The 16,424-nt window shown below is 32.2% G+C and overlaps 1 protein-coding gene across 1 annotated transcript; it reads right to left on the reverse strand.

The window, feature by feature from the left end:
- Positions 1 to 14,360: 14,360 nt before the first annotated feature.
- LOC135135484 (uncharacterized) lies at positions 14,361 to 16,424 on the reverse strand. The gene is made up of 4 exons (XM_064064552.1): positions 16,133 to 16,424; positions 15,449 to 15,550; positions 15,011 to 15,362; positions 14,361 to 14,943 (listed from the first exon to the last, which is right to left on the reverse strand). Exons 1-3 carry the CDS (start codon positions 16,254 to 16,256, stop codon positions 15,052 to 15,054), a joined length of 537 nt encoding a protein of 178 aa, XP_063920622.1. The 5' UTR covers positions 16,257 to 16,424; the 3' UTR covers positions 14,361 to 14,943; positions 15,011 to 15,051.

Raw genomic sequence — 16,424 nt, forward strand, 5'->3', positions numbered from 1 at the left:
TATTCAAATTTCAAAGGCAATGACCCAACAAGATATGGACATGAGATGGAAAAGACTGCCAGAGAAGATATTGCGAATAAACTGAATATTGCAATCGATGAATGTGGTTTGTTCATTTCTCCAGATCAATCATATTTTGCAGCTTCTCCAGATGGCGTAGTAAGAGGAACAAGCGGCATTGTGGAAATTAAATGTCCACATACGGCCAGAGATATGTAAAAGGCAGGTAATCTGTCGACATATAAAAATGTAAACCTACATATTGTTGTTCTAATTTATAATAATTGCAGATTCAGTTAGTAAGAACGAGAGTGACAACAAACAAATGACGCCTCAAAAAATCCCGAGGTATATTGGCGATTTGCAAGTTGAACATTTTAATACTCCAAGGAAGGCCAAGCGACACTTACAGTTGGTACAGCAGGCAATGTGTGATCAAAGAAAAAAATTGAAACGAGTAAGGAAGGAAAAGCAAAAGTTGGAGAAGTGTATATCTTCAGTTCAGGATTTACTAAGAGGTCTTAGAGAAAAAGAACTTTTATCAGATGAAGCTTCTGCTGCTATTATGGTACTTAATAACTCCACAAAATCAGTTTTGTAATAATTTATTACAATTTTTAAAATTCCTCTAAATTATTACAGTGTTTAAGCATAGTTGTAGATGTAACTCTTGAAGGATATTACATATTTTGAACTCATTTTACCAAAATTGTTACATTGCTGCAAATCAGCTAAATGGGAAATGAGTTAAAATATCTATGATTCTTAGGGGTCCTTTGTAGTTTAATAGTAATGTATAAGTGTTGTTATTTTTAGGAAGGAACTCCAGATTCTATTAAAAATATTTTGGATCGACAATTCCAGTCGAAAAACGCGAAATATGTGCCACAGCTCAGATCATTTGCACTAACATTGCATTACTATTCTCCCAGTGCATATAATTTTGTACGGTCAGAATTTAATAATTTATTGCCACATAGTGACACAATTCGGAAATGGTATTTAGTGGTTGATGGTACTCCAGGCTTTACAAATGAAAGTTTTACAATATTAAAGTCAAAAGTAGAAGAAAAAAATTGCGTTGTTCTTAATTTAACAATTGACGAAATGGCCGTTAGACAACACATTGAATACAAAAACGGCAAGTATTATGGTTATGTTGATTTAGGGGTCGACAACAATGAAGATAAAGACAACATCGACGAAGCTAAAAATGCACTTGTTTTTATGGCAGTCGCACTGAACTTTCATTGGAAAGTTCCTTTAGGATATTTTTTAATAAAAAATCTCGCAGCTGCTGAAAGGGCTAATCTAATGAATATATGTTTAGACCTGCTAAATGAATGTGGTGTTCACTGCAAGTCATTAACTTTTGACGGCGCAAGCGTTAATTTATCTATGTGTAAATTACTAGGGGCGAGTTATGACTACCCAAATAAATTTCAGCCTTGGTTTCTGAATGGTTCACATGGAAACATTTACACAATTTGGGATGCATGCCACATGTTAAAATTAATTCGAAATGCACTTGGGGACAGAGAAATATTTTATACCAATGATAATAATAAAATTGAGTGGACTTACATAGCAAAGTTAGAAAAATTGCAGAGAGAAGAAGGATTGAAAGCGGCCACAAAACTTTCACAACGACATATACACTACCAAAATGAAAAAATGAAAGTTTCGTTAGCTGCACAAACTTTCAGCCAAAGTGTTAGTAACGCCTTACTGTTTTGCAGGGACATCAATATAAAAGATTTTGAAGGCTGTGAAGCTACTGCCCACTTTTGTTTGGTGATAAACAATGTCTTTGACATGTTAAATTCGAAGAATTTGGTAGCTAAGTCAGAGCTTAGTCGCGGTTTGTCTCCTAAAAATTTTAAAGAATTTCACGAGAAGAGCAGAGAATACATTGAATATCTGTCACAATTAAGAGATGCTCATGGGAATTTATTAATCCACTCGAATAGGAAAACTGGATTTTTAGGATTTATCATTTGTCTAACGACAGTTTTGCAGTTATATCAAGACTTAATCATTAATAATTAATTATTTAAAATATATCCTGACTTATAAATTAAGTCAGGATCATTTAGAAATTTTTTTTAGCTGCATTAGACGTCGCGGTGGAAACAATAACAATCCTTCTTCTTTTCAATTTCAATGTGCATACAGAAAATTATTAGTCCGAAACCAGATAAAGGAAACAAAAAATAGCAATTGTTTAACTGTTGACGGTACTAGTATTTTAAGTGTAGGCTGTGGAACAAGAATTGTATCCAAAAATTCGTTAATCAACAATATAAAGGACATAATATTGTCAGAGGAAGATCACGATTATTGCTCATTCAACAGTAATATGCTTTCGGAGTACAAAAATCATGTGATTGAATACATTGCAGGATTTGTGGTGAAAAAAATTGCTAAACATATGTCTTGCGATATATGTAAGTCACAATTGTTTGCTGATAGCTCACATTCAGTGTTACTGCAACATAAGAATAGAGGTGGCTTAGTATTACCCAGTAAAGATGTAACTTTTATTTGCAAAACAGTTGAAACCATCTTTAAAGAAAATAGCCATCAGTTGGTCAAAATAGAAAATATCTGGGAGTATTTTGTGATTCAGTTATTTAGAAGACATATTTGTGAAAAGGTATTTTGTTACGAAATCATGAATGTGCATATTTTAAATCAAGATCTATTTGATAACCATAAAACTGAATTGATTAAAGTCATAGCAGAAACTTACATACACATAAGGTTACACCATGAAGCCCGGAAAATGAATCAAAAACAAAAAAAATGTAGGCTAAGAAGTAAATTTACCAAGCTTATTTTATTCAATAATGAATAGGTATTGTATTGTAAATTTGTATTGTATTATGTATGTAAATAAAATTTTGAAACTTACAAAGTTTTCTTTTTTGTCGTCCTATTGTAGGTACAGCGGCTTCGAAGATCTATTCAAATTACAATTAACAATTTTTGGACAGTAGGGGAATTTAATGCAATTAAAATGAACAATAAAGTTGTTGCTGTTTGTAATATTTTTCATGAAGTTTTGAAAAATACCTCAAAATAAAGACTTCTTTCTCATAGGTACATTTTCTATCTTATATAATTACAGTTTATAACTACTTTTATTTATATAAATGTAGAAATATATGTAGAAGAAATAATTAAAGTCAAGCAGAAAATGTAAGCGAAAGCGAAGTCAATATTTTTAGAACTAGAAAATGATGCAAGTTGTGATATAAAGAGAAATAGTCGTTTATTTTTTTATTTTATTTTGCAGGATTGTTAAAAGATTGATTAAAATATTATTAGTTATTATTATTAATACATTTTATTGTTAATATTTTCTGGCTTTTGAAAACTGAACGTGAAACCGATATTTATTTGGCCAAAATATTAAATTTGATAAATGTAAAAATTGGCGTCATTAATTGTGTACTTTATTGAGAATTAATGACTTCAAAAATCATAAAACCTACTCCTAATTATACTGTATAATGAGTGAATGACACCTCATTAACTACTTATAAACCCTACCCAGAGGTACGTATGTATGATTCAACGCTCTGCATGAAATTTTCTGCATAACGCGGGTGGTTATGATTATTTATAATTGCCGCCATCAGAACGGGCCAATAACAAGACAAGCACCGTTAAGAGAGAGATCGATATAGTCCACACTTGGTAACCCGTAGTACTGGTGCTGATACAGAAAAGGATAGACGACACAAAGTATTGCTTCTCTTAGATCATATATCTTGACCCCAGATCGGAAAAGCTATGACCATATCTGTCTTTTACATATCTCTGTATACGGCCCAAAATTTAACGCCCTTAGAGACAACCAAGGCAAAAATAATAAATTTCTGCAATATTATTGTTACATTGGAGGATGACAACGTAAATAAAGAACGATTGGAATTAAAAAGGGATCATTCTTATTATTATCAAGTACAAGGGCAGTTAGCAGTAACAAAAAAAAGCTATTGTATTTTTGCCGTCTGGACACCCGAGGATATTCATACTGAAATTATTTTAAAAGGCTCAGAATTCTGGAACATAAAAATGGAACCAAAACTAAGGGATTTTTATATGAATTATATACTACCTGAACTAATAGATTCAAGATACAAAAGAAAATTACCACTAAGAGAATAAACAAACAACGATCAACAAAAATTGTTCACTAAATGGCTACTTTTATGTTTTCTTGACGTTTTATGACTCCTAGAGTACAAAGAAATAGGTTTCCCATTTACGTCTGTCTGTCTGTCCGCCTTCTGTGTTAACTTTTATTAGACAGATAATCTCCGATTATTTCTTATTATTTTATTGTAGTATTGTTATTATTAGTATTACACTGCATCTATTCACATTGATATATTAAGTGTTCTTGCAGAAATGTTGATGACGTTAACAGAAAATTTTGTAATGGAAACATTAACTTGAGACAGAAACATAACACGCTTCTTTAGCTTTGTTTTAACATTATATACAGATCTTTTATTTAATTTACAGGGGTTATCGTAAAAAAATAATAATAGTTGCAAAATCAAGTCTTAGAATTTTTTTGAAGAAGTTGGATATGTTGTACTGTGCTGCAGCGACGAATTATTTTTCAATTTTCCGAGTAATGGGACGTGTGATTAATTTAAGGCATTCTCCATGTTTCATCGAATCCAGAATACGAAAAATATAGTTCCCGCTTCCGTTTGTATGTTAGCTTGGTGATTTTATTAAACAAGTAATTTTCGGACTTTATACTTTAGAATTATTATGTGCTATCACAGATTAAACGCCTAGGAAACAGGGAATCATCTTACTATAGGTATAGATGACAGAGTTATTTTTTTTATTTTTTGTTACTGTTCATGTACACTTGGTCGTTTTGGTATTTTGTTCTTCTAAATAGAAAAAGATGAACCTTTTAAAGAATAGTTTTTATTTAATATATTCTTTTATGTTAAATTATTATTATGTAATATGTTAAATTTTAACATGTTAAATCGTATGTAAAATTAAATTTTATTGTCGACACTATGTTCTCTCATATACGTATGTGCTTTTAATCCTGACTAACTTATCCGTAACCTTGAGCCTTCAAGTGGTAACATCTACACCAGTCTGAAATCTAGAGCTGGGCGGTCGAAATTTATTTATCCCCACTATCGGTCCGCAGTGCCGATCGCTACAGCCATTGTTTAAGTATATCTAATACTTTATGAGATAATACAAAGCTTGATAATTCACACTGCATAATTAATTTTTCATTATTTAACATTAAGCATACAATATAGAAAAAATTGGTCTAAAGAGTTTAGACAGTACTTCCCTCGCTGTCGGAAACTTGACGACTGCATGCATTGTGTTTTTTTTCTCATTACATTTTTGTAGTGGGAATTTAAAAAAAAATTGCGATGATGTCATCAACATTTTTGCAAGGACACGTATATCAGTTGGGATAGATGTAGTGTAATACTAAGAATAAAATTATTATATTCTCAAATTTTCGGGAAAATGAATTGGGTCGTTTTGAATATTGATTTGTAATAATCAATAAAATAACGAAACAATTTACTCACGTATACGTATCAGAGGCAACTGAAAATCGTGTATGTATAAACATTCTTAATTTAAGATGACAGGCGTAACAGCATACGTGAGAGTCAAACAGAGAAACTGTAAACAAAACGACCATCGGTTTTATTGCTTCGACTTCCGCTTATTATATAAAACATTGGGTTTTATTTTAATTCTTGACGGTGAAATTCACAATTGGTTGATTATAAACATGTCTATTTCACATTCGCGGAACCAAGTGAACGCATAAAACAAATGCAGGTCTGTAATGTTAAAGTCGATGTAAATAAGCGTGCTACCCTTATGTTTCAACCGAGCTTTTCCTTTAACAAATTTTGTGTCTACCAAATTGGGTTGGTTGGGGTGTAATACTAATAATAAGTGTTGCCTTTAATTTAATCAATAAAATAAATTGACTTCATTAATTTTTTTGAACCACCTCTTAAGAAAATCTAAAAAATATGAATGGAATGATAAATCACAAGTACAAACTCATCATATTTTTTGCATTTTAGATGGGATTTATTCAGCAAAATTTTGGAGTGACGTCATCATTTTTTTAGGGGGGAAGAGCAAATACATTTTGAACAAAAGTTTACCATGCTTATAATAACTTTAAAATATTCCCAAGATTTCAAAGCATTCGGTTTTGTAATTCCTGATTAAATCGATAAAATAAATTCACGCCTTCATTAATTTTTTTGAGTCACCCTGCATATGCAAATCCAAAAATATGAATGGAATGATAAATCACAAGTACAGACTCATCATATTTTGTACATTTTAGATACGATTTATTCGGCAAACTTTTGAGCTGACGTCATCAGTTTTTTGCAGAAGATAACCAAATATATTTTGACTAAAAATTTATTATGCTCTTTATAACCTTAAAACATCTGCAAGATTTCAAAGCATTCGGTTTTGTAGTTCCTGATTAAATCAATAAAATAAATTTACGCATTCATTAATTTTTTTGAGTCACCCTGTATATGCAAATCGAAAAAATTTGAATGGAATGATAAATCACAAGAGAGGCTCACCATATTTTGAAGTTGTTGAACGCAGTATTCGCACTGATCCATGTAAATTTTGGTCATATATTAATCTAAAGAAAAACTCGTCTAGAATCCCTGGAAGAATGAACTATGGAGATCAAGAACTAATATCACCAGTAGAAATCGTCAATGGTTTTGCTAAACATTTTGGGAATGTATATGTCTCAAATTCGTTATGTGATGTTAAAGAAAATGATACGCCCTCTAATAGTAACGAATGTGATATAAAAAATTCAACGTATGATAACAAATGTCCTACTTCATATGGCTGTGTTTTGCACTTGTTTAAAGTGTCTTCCAAAGATGTATTCAAGGCTGTCAGAAAATTTAAGGCGAACTTTACAGCGGGACCCGACAGAATTCCGGCATTTTTTGTTAAGGACACTATCTTTTGTTTAAGTGAGCCACTTTGCTATCTTTATAACTTAATAATGCGTAGTTCGACTTTTCCTGGCTGTTGGAAAACTTCTAAAATTACACCTGTGTTTAAATCTGGAAGTAAGGAAGAAATCACAAATTTTAGACCTATCGCTATTATAAACAATTTTGCTAAGATTTTTGATAGTATTCTAGCCGATGCCTTGCGTAGCCACACATCATCTTTAATTATTGACGAACAACACGGTTTCATCAAAGGAAAATCTACTTGTACGAACCTATGCGAATTTATTCAGTTCGTATCGGATGCAATGAACAACTCTTTGCAGGTTGATGTAATTTTTACAGACCTTTCGAAGGCTTTTGATGTTGTGAATATAGACTTACTCTGCGAAAAACTCAATCATTTTGGTTTATGTAATGGTCTGATTACACTTTTTAAGTCTTTGCTTGCCGATCGTAATCAATATGTGGAATATATAGAGGATGTAAATCTTCACATTTTGCTACAGCTAGTGGGGTCACTCAGGGATCCACACTAGGTCCAGTATTATTTACTCTTTTTATAAATGATGTAACAAAGCATATAAACAGTAAAATTTTTCTTTATGCGGATGATTTGAAAATAGTTAGAGTAATTAAAGACATTAATGACTGCTTTGCACTTCAGAGAGATATAAATAATTTTACACATTACAGTAGACAGAACAAATTAAAAGTTAACCATAAAAAGTGTTTTTCAATGACTTTTTCACGCAAAGAAAATCCAATTACTTATGAGTATACTGTAGATGGTGTTGTAATAAAGAACTGTACCGAAATTCGTGATTTAGGTGTTATTCTGGATTCGTCATTGTCGTTTGTCCCACACGTGAATAAAATTTGTAACGATGCCTACAAATCACTAGGACTAATCAAAAGAAATACGTCTAGTTTTAAAAATGTAGATTGCTTTATTACTTTGTTTAATTCTTTGGTTAGGCCTAAATTAGAATACTGTTCTAATGTGTGGTATCCTTTTTATCAGATTCATATTACCGATTTGGAAAAAATACAGCGCAAATTTTGTAAATTTCTTTACTTTAAAATATATGGAGTATATCCTTGCCAGGGTTATTCAAACACACAGTTGCTACAGGAATTTAACTTGTACACCTTAAGATCTAGAAGAAATTATGCCGCAATTGTATTTTTATATAAGATCCTTAATGGAATTATTAACTCTCCCTCATTATTGAATTATGTTAAATTGAGTGTACCGCATATTAGTTTAAGACAGTTTCCATTATTTTATTGTGAATTTGCACGTACTAATCAACACATGTATTCTCCAATGTTTAATCTGTTTAAAACATATAATGAACTTAGTAAGGAACATACTGATCTCGATATATTTGGTAATAATTTTAATACATTTCAAAATAATTGTAAACGCTTAATCTTAAAATTTTAAATTATACATATAGTGATTCGGCGACTGTTAACTTATTATTTAATTAATTACATATTCATTTAGTTTTCATTGTTCTATAACTTAACATACTGTTTAAGAGATATTTGATTAAGTTGTCATGATGTATATACATAGCAAAAAACCAACTGTTATGTTATTCTTTACTTTGTGAGAAATCATTTTTGTTTATATTATATCCTATTTGGACCAATGGTCTGCTGGATGTCAATAAACATTATTATTATTATTATTATTATATTTTGTACATTTTAGATAGGATTTATTCAGCAAAATTTTGTGGTGACGTCATAAATTTTTTAGGGGGGACGACCAAATACGTTTTGATCAAAAATTTACCATGCTTATGATAATTTTAAAATATCTTCAAGATTTCGAAGCATTCGGTTTTGTAGTTCCTGAGTAAATCAGTAAAATAAATTTACGCTTTCATTTATTTTCTTGAATCACCCTGTATATGCAAATCCAAAAAATATGAATGAAGTGATAGATCACAAGTACAGACTGATCATATTTTGTACATTTTAGATATGATTTATTCGGCAAATTTTCGAGCTGACGTCATCAAGTTTTTGGAGGGGATAAGCAAATATATTTTGACTAAACATTTATTATGCTCTTTATGACCTTAAAACATCTGCAAGATTTCAGAGCATTCGGTTTTGTAGTTAAACATGAAACATTTATCACATTACCGAATACAATGCCACCATCCGTTCGGACATTTACGAAGATGCAAATTTCTCACAAAAAACGCAGTATGTGGACTAATGCAGAAAAAAAAGTGGCAATACAATTTTATTATAAAAGTCCCGGGTTTTATAAATACCTAAGATCAGTAGGGGTAGTACTCCCAGCTGTTTCTACTTTGCGCAATTGGATACGTGGCTATAATTTTTATCCCGGCTTTAACAAAAAACTTTTCGCCCATCTGAAGTTAAAAGTCAACACCATGAATTTAACAGAAAAACAATGCGTCGTGTGCTTCGTTGAAATGGCAATAAAAAAGTACTTAGAGTACAACAAAAAAGACGATTTTATTGAAGAATATGAAGATCTGGGGGAATTTGGACGCAATCCAGTCCCGGCTAAGCAAGCTTTGGTCATTTTAGTTCGAGGTTTCAGTGGCGGCTCCTCATATGAGGCAAGTGAGGCGGCGCCTCACCGCATATATCTTAAGAACAGATTGATTTAATTTATAATTAAAAAAGAGCTTTCAATGCATTTTTAGTTACAAAAATATGTTGAAATGGTAAATCTGTTGTTTATTTTTTATTTTTTACACTTTCTACGGACATTTTCCGTTGAATACTGTACGATTTATGCCCCGAATTCTTTAACTGAAGCGGCCAGAGCGTCGGTTCACTTGAGCCAATGAAGCCCAATCACAGACACGGATTTCCATGACTCAGCTGCTATACTCCTATACATGAATTCGCTCGGAACTGAGGCGATATCTTCGATGCTTCTCGGCCAATTTCGGCGGACCCATTAAACCATTTTCCCATTTATTTTACAGAAAGGAAGGGGTGTAGGGTGCGTGGGTAATTAGCATAAACGTGAATAAAAGTCCAGGAGTTGGTGTTTCGTGTTTTTGTCTCTTTCATAGGTACAGGGTACAGGTGAGTGAAAAATGAATCCCGAGTACGATATTGTCATGTTGCTTCTTGAAACGCCGTTTTCACGACGAACCGAGTTAGAACGTCGGTAAATTTTGCTAAATATCGAACAGTCAAAACCGTTAACTTCCATTGATAAGCGACAATGTCATCAGTACTCCCGGTCTTTTAAACCAGCCTGGTACGAAACATAAACGGCTCTACCGTAGCCGTAATATTTATGCTGAAAGTCTATATTGTTGGCCGTGTCTACTCTTAGGCAATGTAAAAAACACATGGACGACGTCTTCGGGATATAACGATTTAAAGGATTTCATTCAAAGTGCAAAGTTACATAAAAGTTCCAAAGTACACATTAAAAATTTCATGGGCTTAAAAGATTTAGAAAGGAACACAACTATTGCCGAATCCCTTCAAGAAAGTGCTAGTTTAAACAAAATTTTGACTTGTAAAAACATTCTTGATTAAATGTGTTATGGGTGTTAATATTATTATTATTATTACTATTATTAGGACCCACTACTGACTGGGAAATGAACGGTATTCAGTCAAGACTTCTATCATTACTAACTACTAAGACCAAGTAATATGCATTAATCACATTAATTTAATTAATTTTATTATTGATAATATTATTGTCAAACTTCTATCATCGCCTCACCACATCAGACAGTCACGAGCCGCCACTGCGAGGTTTATACTGTCAGTGGAAAATTCCTGTGGCATATTTTGTGAGTAGTGCAGGCATTACAGCAGAAGTTTAAAAAAAAATTATTGAAAGATCCATCCGTGTTTTACGTGAATGTGGACTTAATCCACAAGCTATTATTTCAGATCAGTCGACTACTAATCAGAAGTTACACAGGCAAATAGGTGCAACTCCTGAAAAACCATATTTTTTTATAAATGAACACAAATGCTATGCCATCTTTGATGTTCCTCATTTATGGAAAAGTATGAGAAATAATCTTTTAAATGGACAATTTTGTATTCAACGTGATAGCGGGAATGAAATAATAGATTTTAAAGACATCATTGAGACATACAAAATTGATAAAACTAGTACAACGGGCAGAAGCATGAGGAAATTAACTGATGCTCATATATATCCTAATGCATTTCAAAAAATGTCAGTAAAATTGGCTGTACAAGTTTTTAGCAATAGTGTATATGCTGCTATAAAAACCTGTGCTGAGTTAGGACAGCTTAAAAGTGACACAGCACTAAATACAGCCAACTTTATTCGATTTATGAATGACCTTTTTGACGTTCTGAACAGCCGGCAGCTTTATTCAAGAAATCCGTACGCTTGTGCTTTCACTGAAAATAATAGTAGGGCTAATACCATTCTAGAAAATGCTTTAGAAATCATGGGGAGCATTATTAAAATTTCTAAAAAAGATGGAAAAATATCCCGACCTCCATGTTTCGATGGGCTAATACAAACAATCAATGCCACTAAACTGATCTTTGTTGACAATCTGACAAATGATGGTTTAAAATATCTATTAACATCTAGACTTAACCAGGATGTGTTAGAAAATCTTTTTTCCGTTTTTCGGCAAAGAGGGGGTTATAATAAAAATCCTACCGTTCGGACATTTCGGTATATCTTCAAAATCAACACGCTAATGAATGTCATGAAACCACCCGGATCCAGCAACTGTGAAGCAGACGATGACAATTTATTAGCAAATATAATAGAGCAAGAATCGTTAGTTTCTACAGACAGCCTAACTGACGAGGATCTATCACTATCATCATCTTCATCCGAAGAAACTGTTTTCATTGAAGAATGTTGTATATTAACTTTTATAGGAAATCTCTATTTGTTTAAAGTTGTTTATTCTACGATTCTTCATACATTTTAGCGTACAGGTCTTCAACCTAACCTCATTATTATCTTATATCTAAAGCTGGCTTTACCTCTTTTTTCTCGTAAAGCCGCGCTTACACTACACTACAAAGAAGAAAAAAAAGTAAATAGACCGACTCTGCAACAATGCGCAGAAGTTTATTTCGCGGGTTATTTATTGAAAATGGTAATTCAAAAATATCAGTGCGCAAAATGTTACGAGTGCTTCAATTCAAATGTGCAGTTGACAAATGAAAACGAACTTTTAATTTTGAATAAAACCTACAATACGGGGGTAATCTCGGGTTTAAAAACTCCTACTAAATTATTGATAGATATTTGTTCCATGTCGCTGCAGTTGTGGTCTAAACAGTTTGAAAAACACCGTGGAAAAAAGAACATTTCCAAAATAATAAAAAAGAAAATTGAATTGAAAATAAACGAACAATTTCCTTCGTGGTTTAGATGCGACGACGAATGTAAATCACATAGAAATTACATTTTAGATCTTGTACTTAGATGTAAGTTATATAGGGACTGCTCTAGCCTGGATGCAGAAAAAATTTAAAAATCTGCAACCGCTGTCAGACACAATAAACTTAGAATGTTACAAAATGAGTAAATTGCGTTCTTTAGGTATATATTTATGTTATTATACTTACGTATGGAGAATAGATATTTTCATTTAAATTGTTAATAATAAATTTTAAAAACATAATTTTTCTATTTTCATTATGTTAAGTATTTATTTTTATTTTTTAAATTTTATAAAATTAATATTGTTTTTATTAAATTTAGTTTATATTTTATTATTATTTTCTAATGGTTGAGAATTGTTTATTAAATTGTTTAAAAAATATACAATAAAAACACTTTTATCAATTATTCTTATTAAAAGTAAAAAGTATTTATTTTTATGCTACATTGAAATCCACATATTTATTTATTTAGTTTATTATATTGAAAATAGTCAAACCCAATCGAAGTTACAAGACAGGTAATACAAGTCGTGTGAAAACTATAAACTTCATCTCCGAACACAATTTATGTATTTCCTGTCCTCCTGCCACACGACGCACGACAGTGTTCATTACTGATGTCGTGAAAACATTGTTAGATTTAAGGGACTCTTGTTTTAAAAAGTGGAATAGTCCTTTAATATATTAAATATGATGAATCACTATGATATCACATTTCAGTTGCCTTACCTTTAATGACTTTTATTACAAAATTCGTACTACCATTGCATTAAGCAGTCGCTGTATAAGAGTCTTGAACGTATTTTCGTGTATTTTGTGACCGCTCCCGGTATAACTTAGCGACTAGTACGTCAGTTCACTACCTTATCGACATCACATTCTTACAAGCTGTTTTTGCCTCCTTTTACAAGGTACCGCCACTTCACAGCAAAGCGAGTGAGATGTAAAATATATGTTTGTTCTTTTCTACATTGGAAAGTAATACTCCGTATAGGTTGTCCAACTATAATATACTTAAACAATGCTACAGCCTAAACAGCCTTGTCTTGCTCGCTTCTCGCTTTCCAGTTGTGTATTATTTTTGATAATTCACACAAATAGTTTTATTGTCAAGGAGACGGTCACCTGAACATTATTACAATTATTATTACTCTTATTTCGAGGATATGGATTTTAAAATCATCAACTGACATTCCGTTAACATTTTTCTTCGCGTAATTTTCTCTGCGAAACGTAACATCGGCTGCGAGCCACTGGCCTGCCGGGGTAGAGCAGCGTTTAAATTTCAACCGCCTAGCCCTACGTGATATCTTTGCCAGCATGCCACAGACCACACACTTTAGATGGGAATCTACTGTACTACCAATGGTAATAGAAATAGCGCGCCGCCAGTGGAGGTGGGGACAACTAAATCAAAAATTGCGCGAATTTTAAAGGAATCGCTATTAATAAAAGCATGTGAAAGTGAAGTAGAAAATGTTCATTACGATTCAAGCTATTGTCACCGAAATATTGTTAGGGTGACAATAGCTTGAACCATAATGAACATTTTTTACTGAAGATTGAAATTAAACTTTTCTGTTAAAAAAATAATATTTATTGAAACGATTTAATTAAAACTTAATCTAATTAAATCACACAGACAATAATATTTATTCCTACAGGTAACACCCAATTACAGGAATAATATCAGACTAACTAAACTGATTCATGACAGCAACTAAAAAGTATAAATATTTAAAAAACAAAAGTATTTATAACTAATTAAACATTAAACCAAATTTACAATGCAATTACAAATACTACAACTAGAATCTAAATTAATATCATATAAATGTGCAATTTTGTTGAATAAATTATACATAGCCGAAACTGAAAAGCAAACTGAGATGTTTGTACGGCTAGAATCAGTATTAAACAGAACTATATATTAAATCAATACAGTCTAATTTATTGTGAAATAAATTGTATAAAAGTTGATAATAAAAAAGAGATAACGATAATATCAAATTTGTCTTATTATCAACGGGCGGAATGATGTTTCAGACGCTCGATCCAGTGCCGCCGCGTCGATACTTTGATTACAAATATATTTTTCTTTTGAACTATATCAACATAATATAACATTTCAAGATCACAAATCTGTGTTCTTGATTCAAAGCACGTGGCAAAAAGTACTTTACTCGCGTCAACAATCTTGTTCGTAAATACAAGAAACCTTCAATTGTTTTAACTAAATTTTTGGTCGATGGGACTTTTACATATATGCCCTTTTTACTATTCCAAAAACGCATTGATTTAATTACTTTCACAGATTCTTCCCACCACTTTTTATGTCCAGAATCAGTCGAAACCCCTCCTTTAAATGGTTTACTTACTGGCGCTTGTTTTGCATTACCATTGAGGCTGTCAAATAACATATCCATAAACAAGATGAAATCTGCAGTTTGCACTGCTTCAGCAGGTAAACTGTTGTCATACTGAAGACCTAGAAAAAAAAAAGAAAAGAAAAATTATTAGTATTAAGATTTTCTGGTAAATACAATATTACTTACCCCATTGTGAAATGCGTTTCATCAAGGATCCCACTTTAAAACTAAACACTTGCGCCATCAATGACACCTTCATCTTGTTCATCGTTTTCTTTTAATTTTGCCACTGACTGCTTGAAACTGTCCATTAGGCGTTTATTCAAGCCAGGGCGGAGTGGAATTTTATTTAATAAATTAATTAATGTCCCAGGTGACGGCAAACAAAAAATCTTGGATAATAAGCGGTATGCTTTCGCACTGGCCTTAAAAAGTGTTAGAGACAATAATTTCTCTTTTAACGTAAATCTGCGACTTTTGGGTTTAAGTTTCTGGTTTCTTAGCTGTTGCTGAATGAAACAAGTTTCATCTTCTACATCTGTAACAATGAAATGATGTTATAAATAATGAGATAATGAGTAGGTATTTCTAGATTTAATAAAATTGTAATTCATGGTTACTCACTTGGGATTACTGGTGATTGAATAAAATCACTAGTTATTGAGGCTGCTTCTTCAACCATTGACGTTAAATGGACGTCATCTTTCTCTTTCCCTTGTAGGACAACTGCAATACAAAAAGTTGTTGTTCAAAGTCTATTGAAAGTAATGGGAATGAACAAATTTACTTTGATATGCAAAGTAATGAAAATGAACAATTTTACGCTGATATGCTTTTCGATGAAACAAAAGAAATTGCAAACGACGAGGCATGCTTTGGATAAGATTTTGGATTATATTCAGCGGAAGATTGTTCCATTTCTGCACCACTATGTTGCGAAGCTCTCTAGAATTTCTGGGGGCCGGCACATGTCTGCGTAAACGTTTCCCTATCTCATCACAAACATGTTGAATGGGATTTAAATCTGAACTGTCCACTCGCTTATGTTTACATTTTTCACTTTTTGCAGATGAATTTGCAATTGACAGATAACACCAAAAAAAACAATGCTGATAATGGTTTTTAAGAATTTGGCTGGAGGACTCCTTTTTTGTCAAACGCTTATCGAAACAACAACATTTTTTTAAAGCAATCAGTTCGTAGAGTATGTTATATCGGAAAAAAATTACGGGTGACCCGAATTTTATGCTCGCTCATTACTTATTACTGATGACACTTTGTAATACAATTGTAATTGTTTGTACATACCTGCTGATAAACAAATATTCGGAAAAGCATCTCTACGAAGTCCCCGTCTTGTTCCAGGAACATTGAAATCGGTAGAAAAATGTCTATCACACACATATTTTTTATAGATTTCGCTTGATTCCATGGAACTAAAAAGAGGCGCGTTGACATTTTCAATCCATTTTTTCAGCAGCTGTTCCTCTTTGGGAAATCACAAAACGAAATCACAAGACGAAAAGACAAAATACCGTTCAGTAGAACTTTCTCCAAATTGGCTTGTTTAAAATGATTCATCAACCAAAATCGACATGCG

Source organism: Zophobas morio, unplaced genomic scaffold, assembly GCF_036711695.1.
Source record: "Zophobas morio isolate AGI-343-1 ecotype UQ-CSIRO unplaced genomic scaffold, CSIRO_AGI_Zmor_V1 ptg000004l, whole genome shotgun sequence".
Classification (NCBI taxonomy): Eukaryota; Metazoa; Arthropoda; class Insecta; order Coleoptera; family Tenebrionidae; genus Zophobas; species Zophobas morio.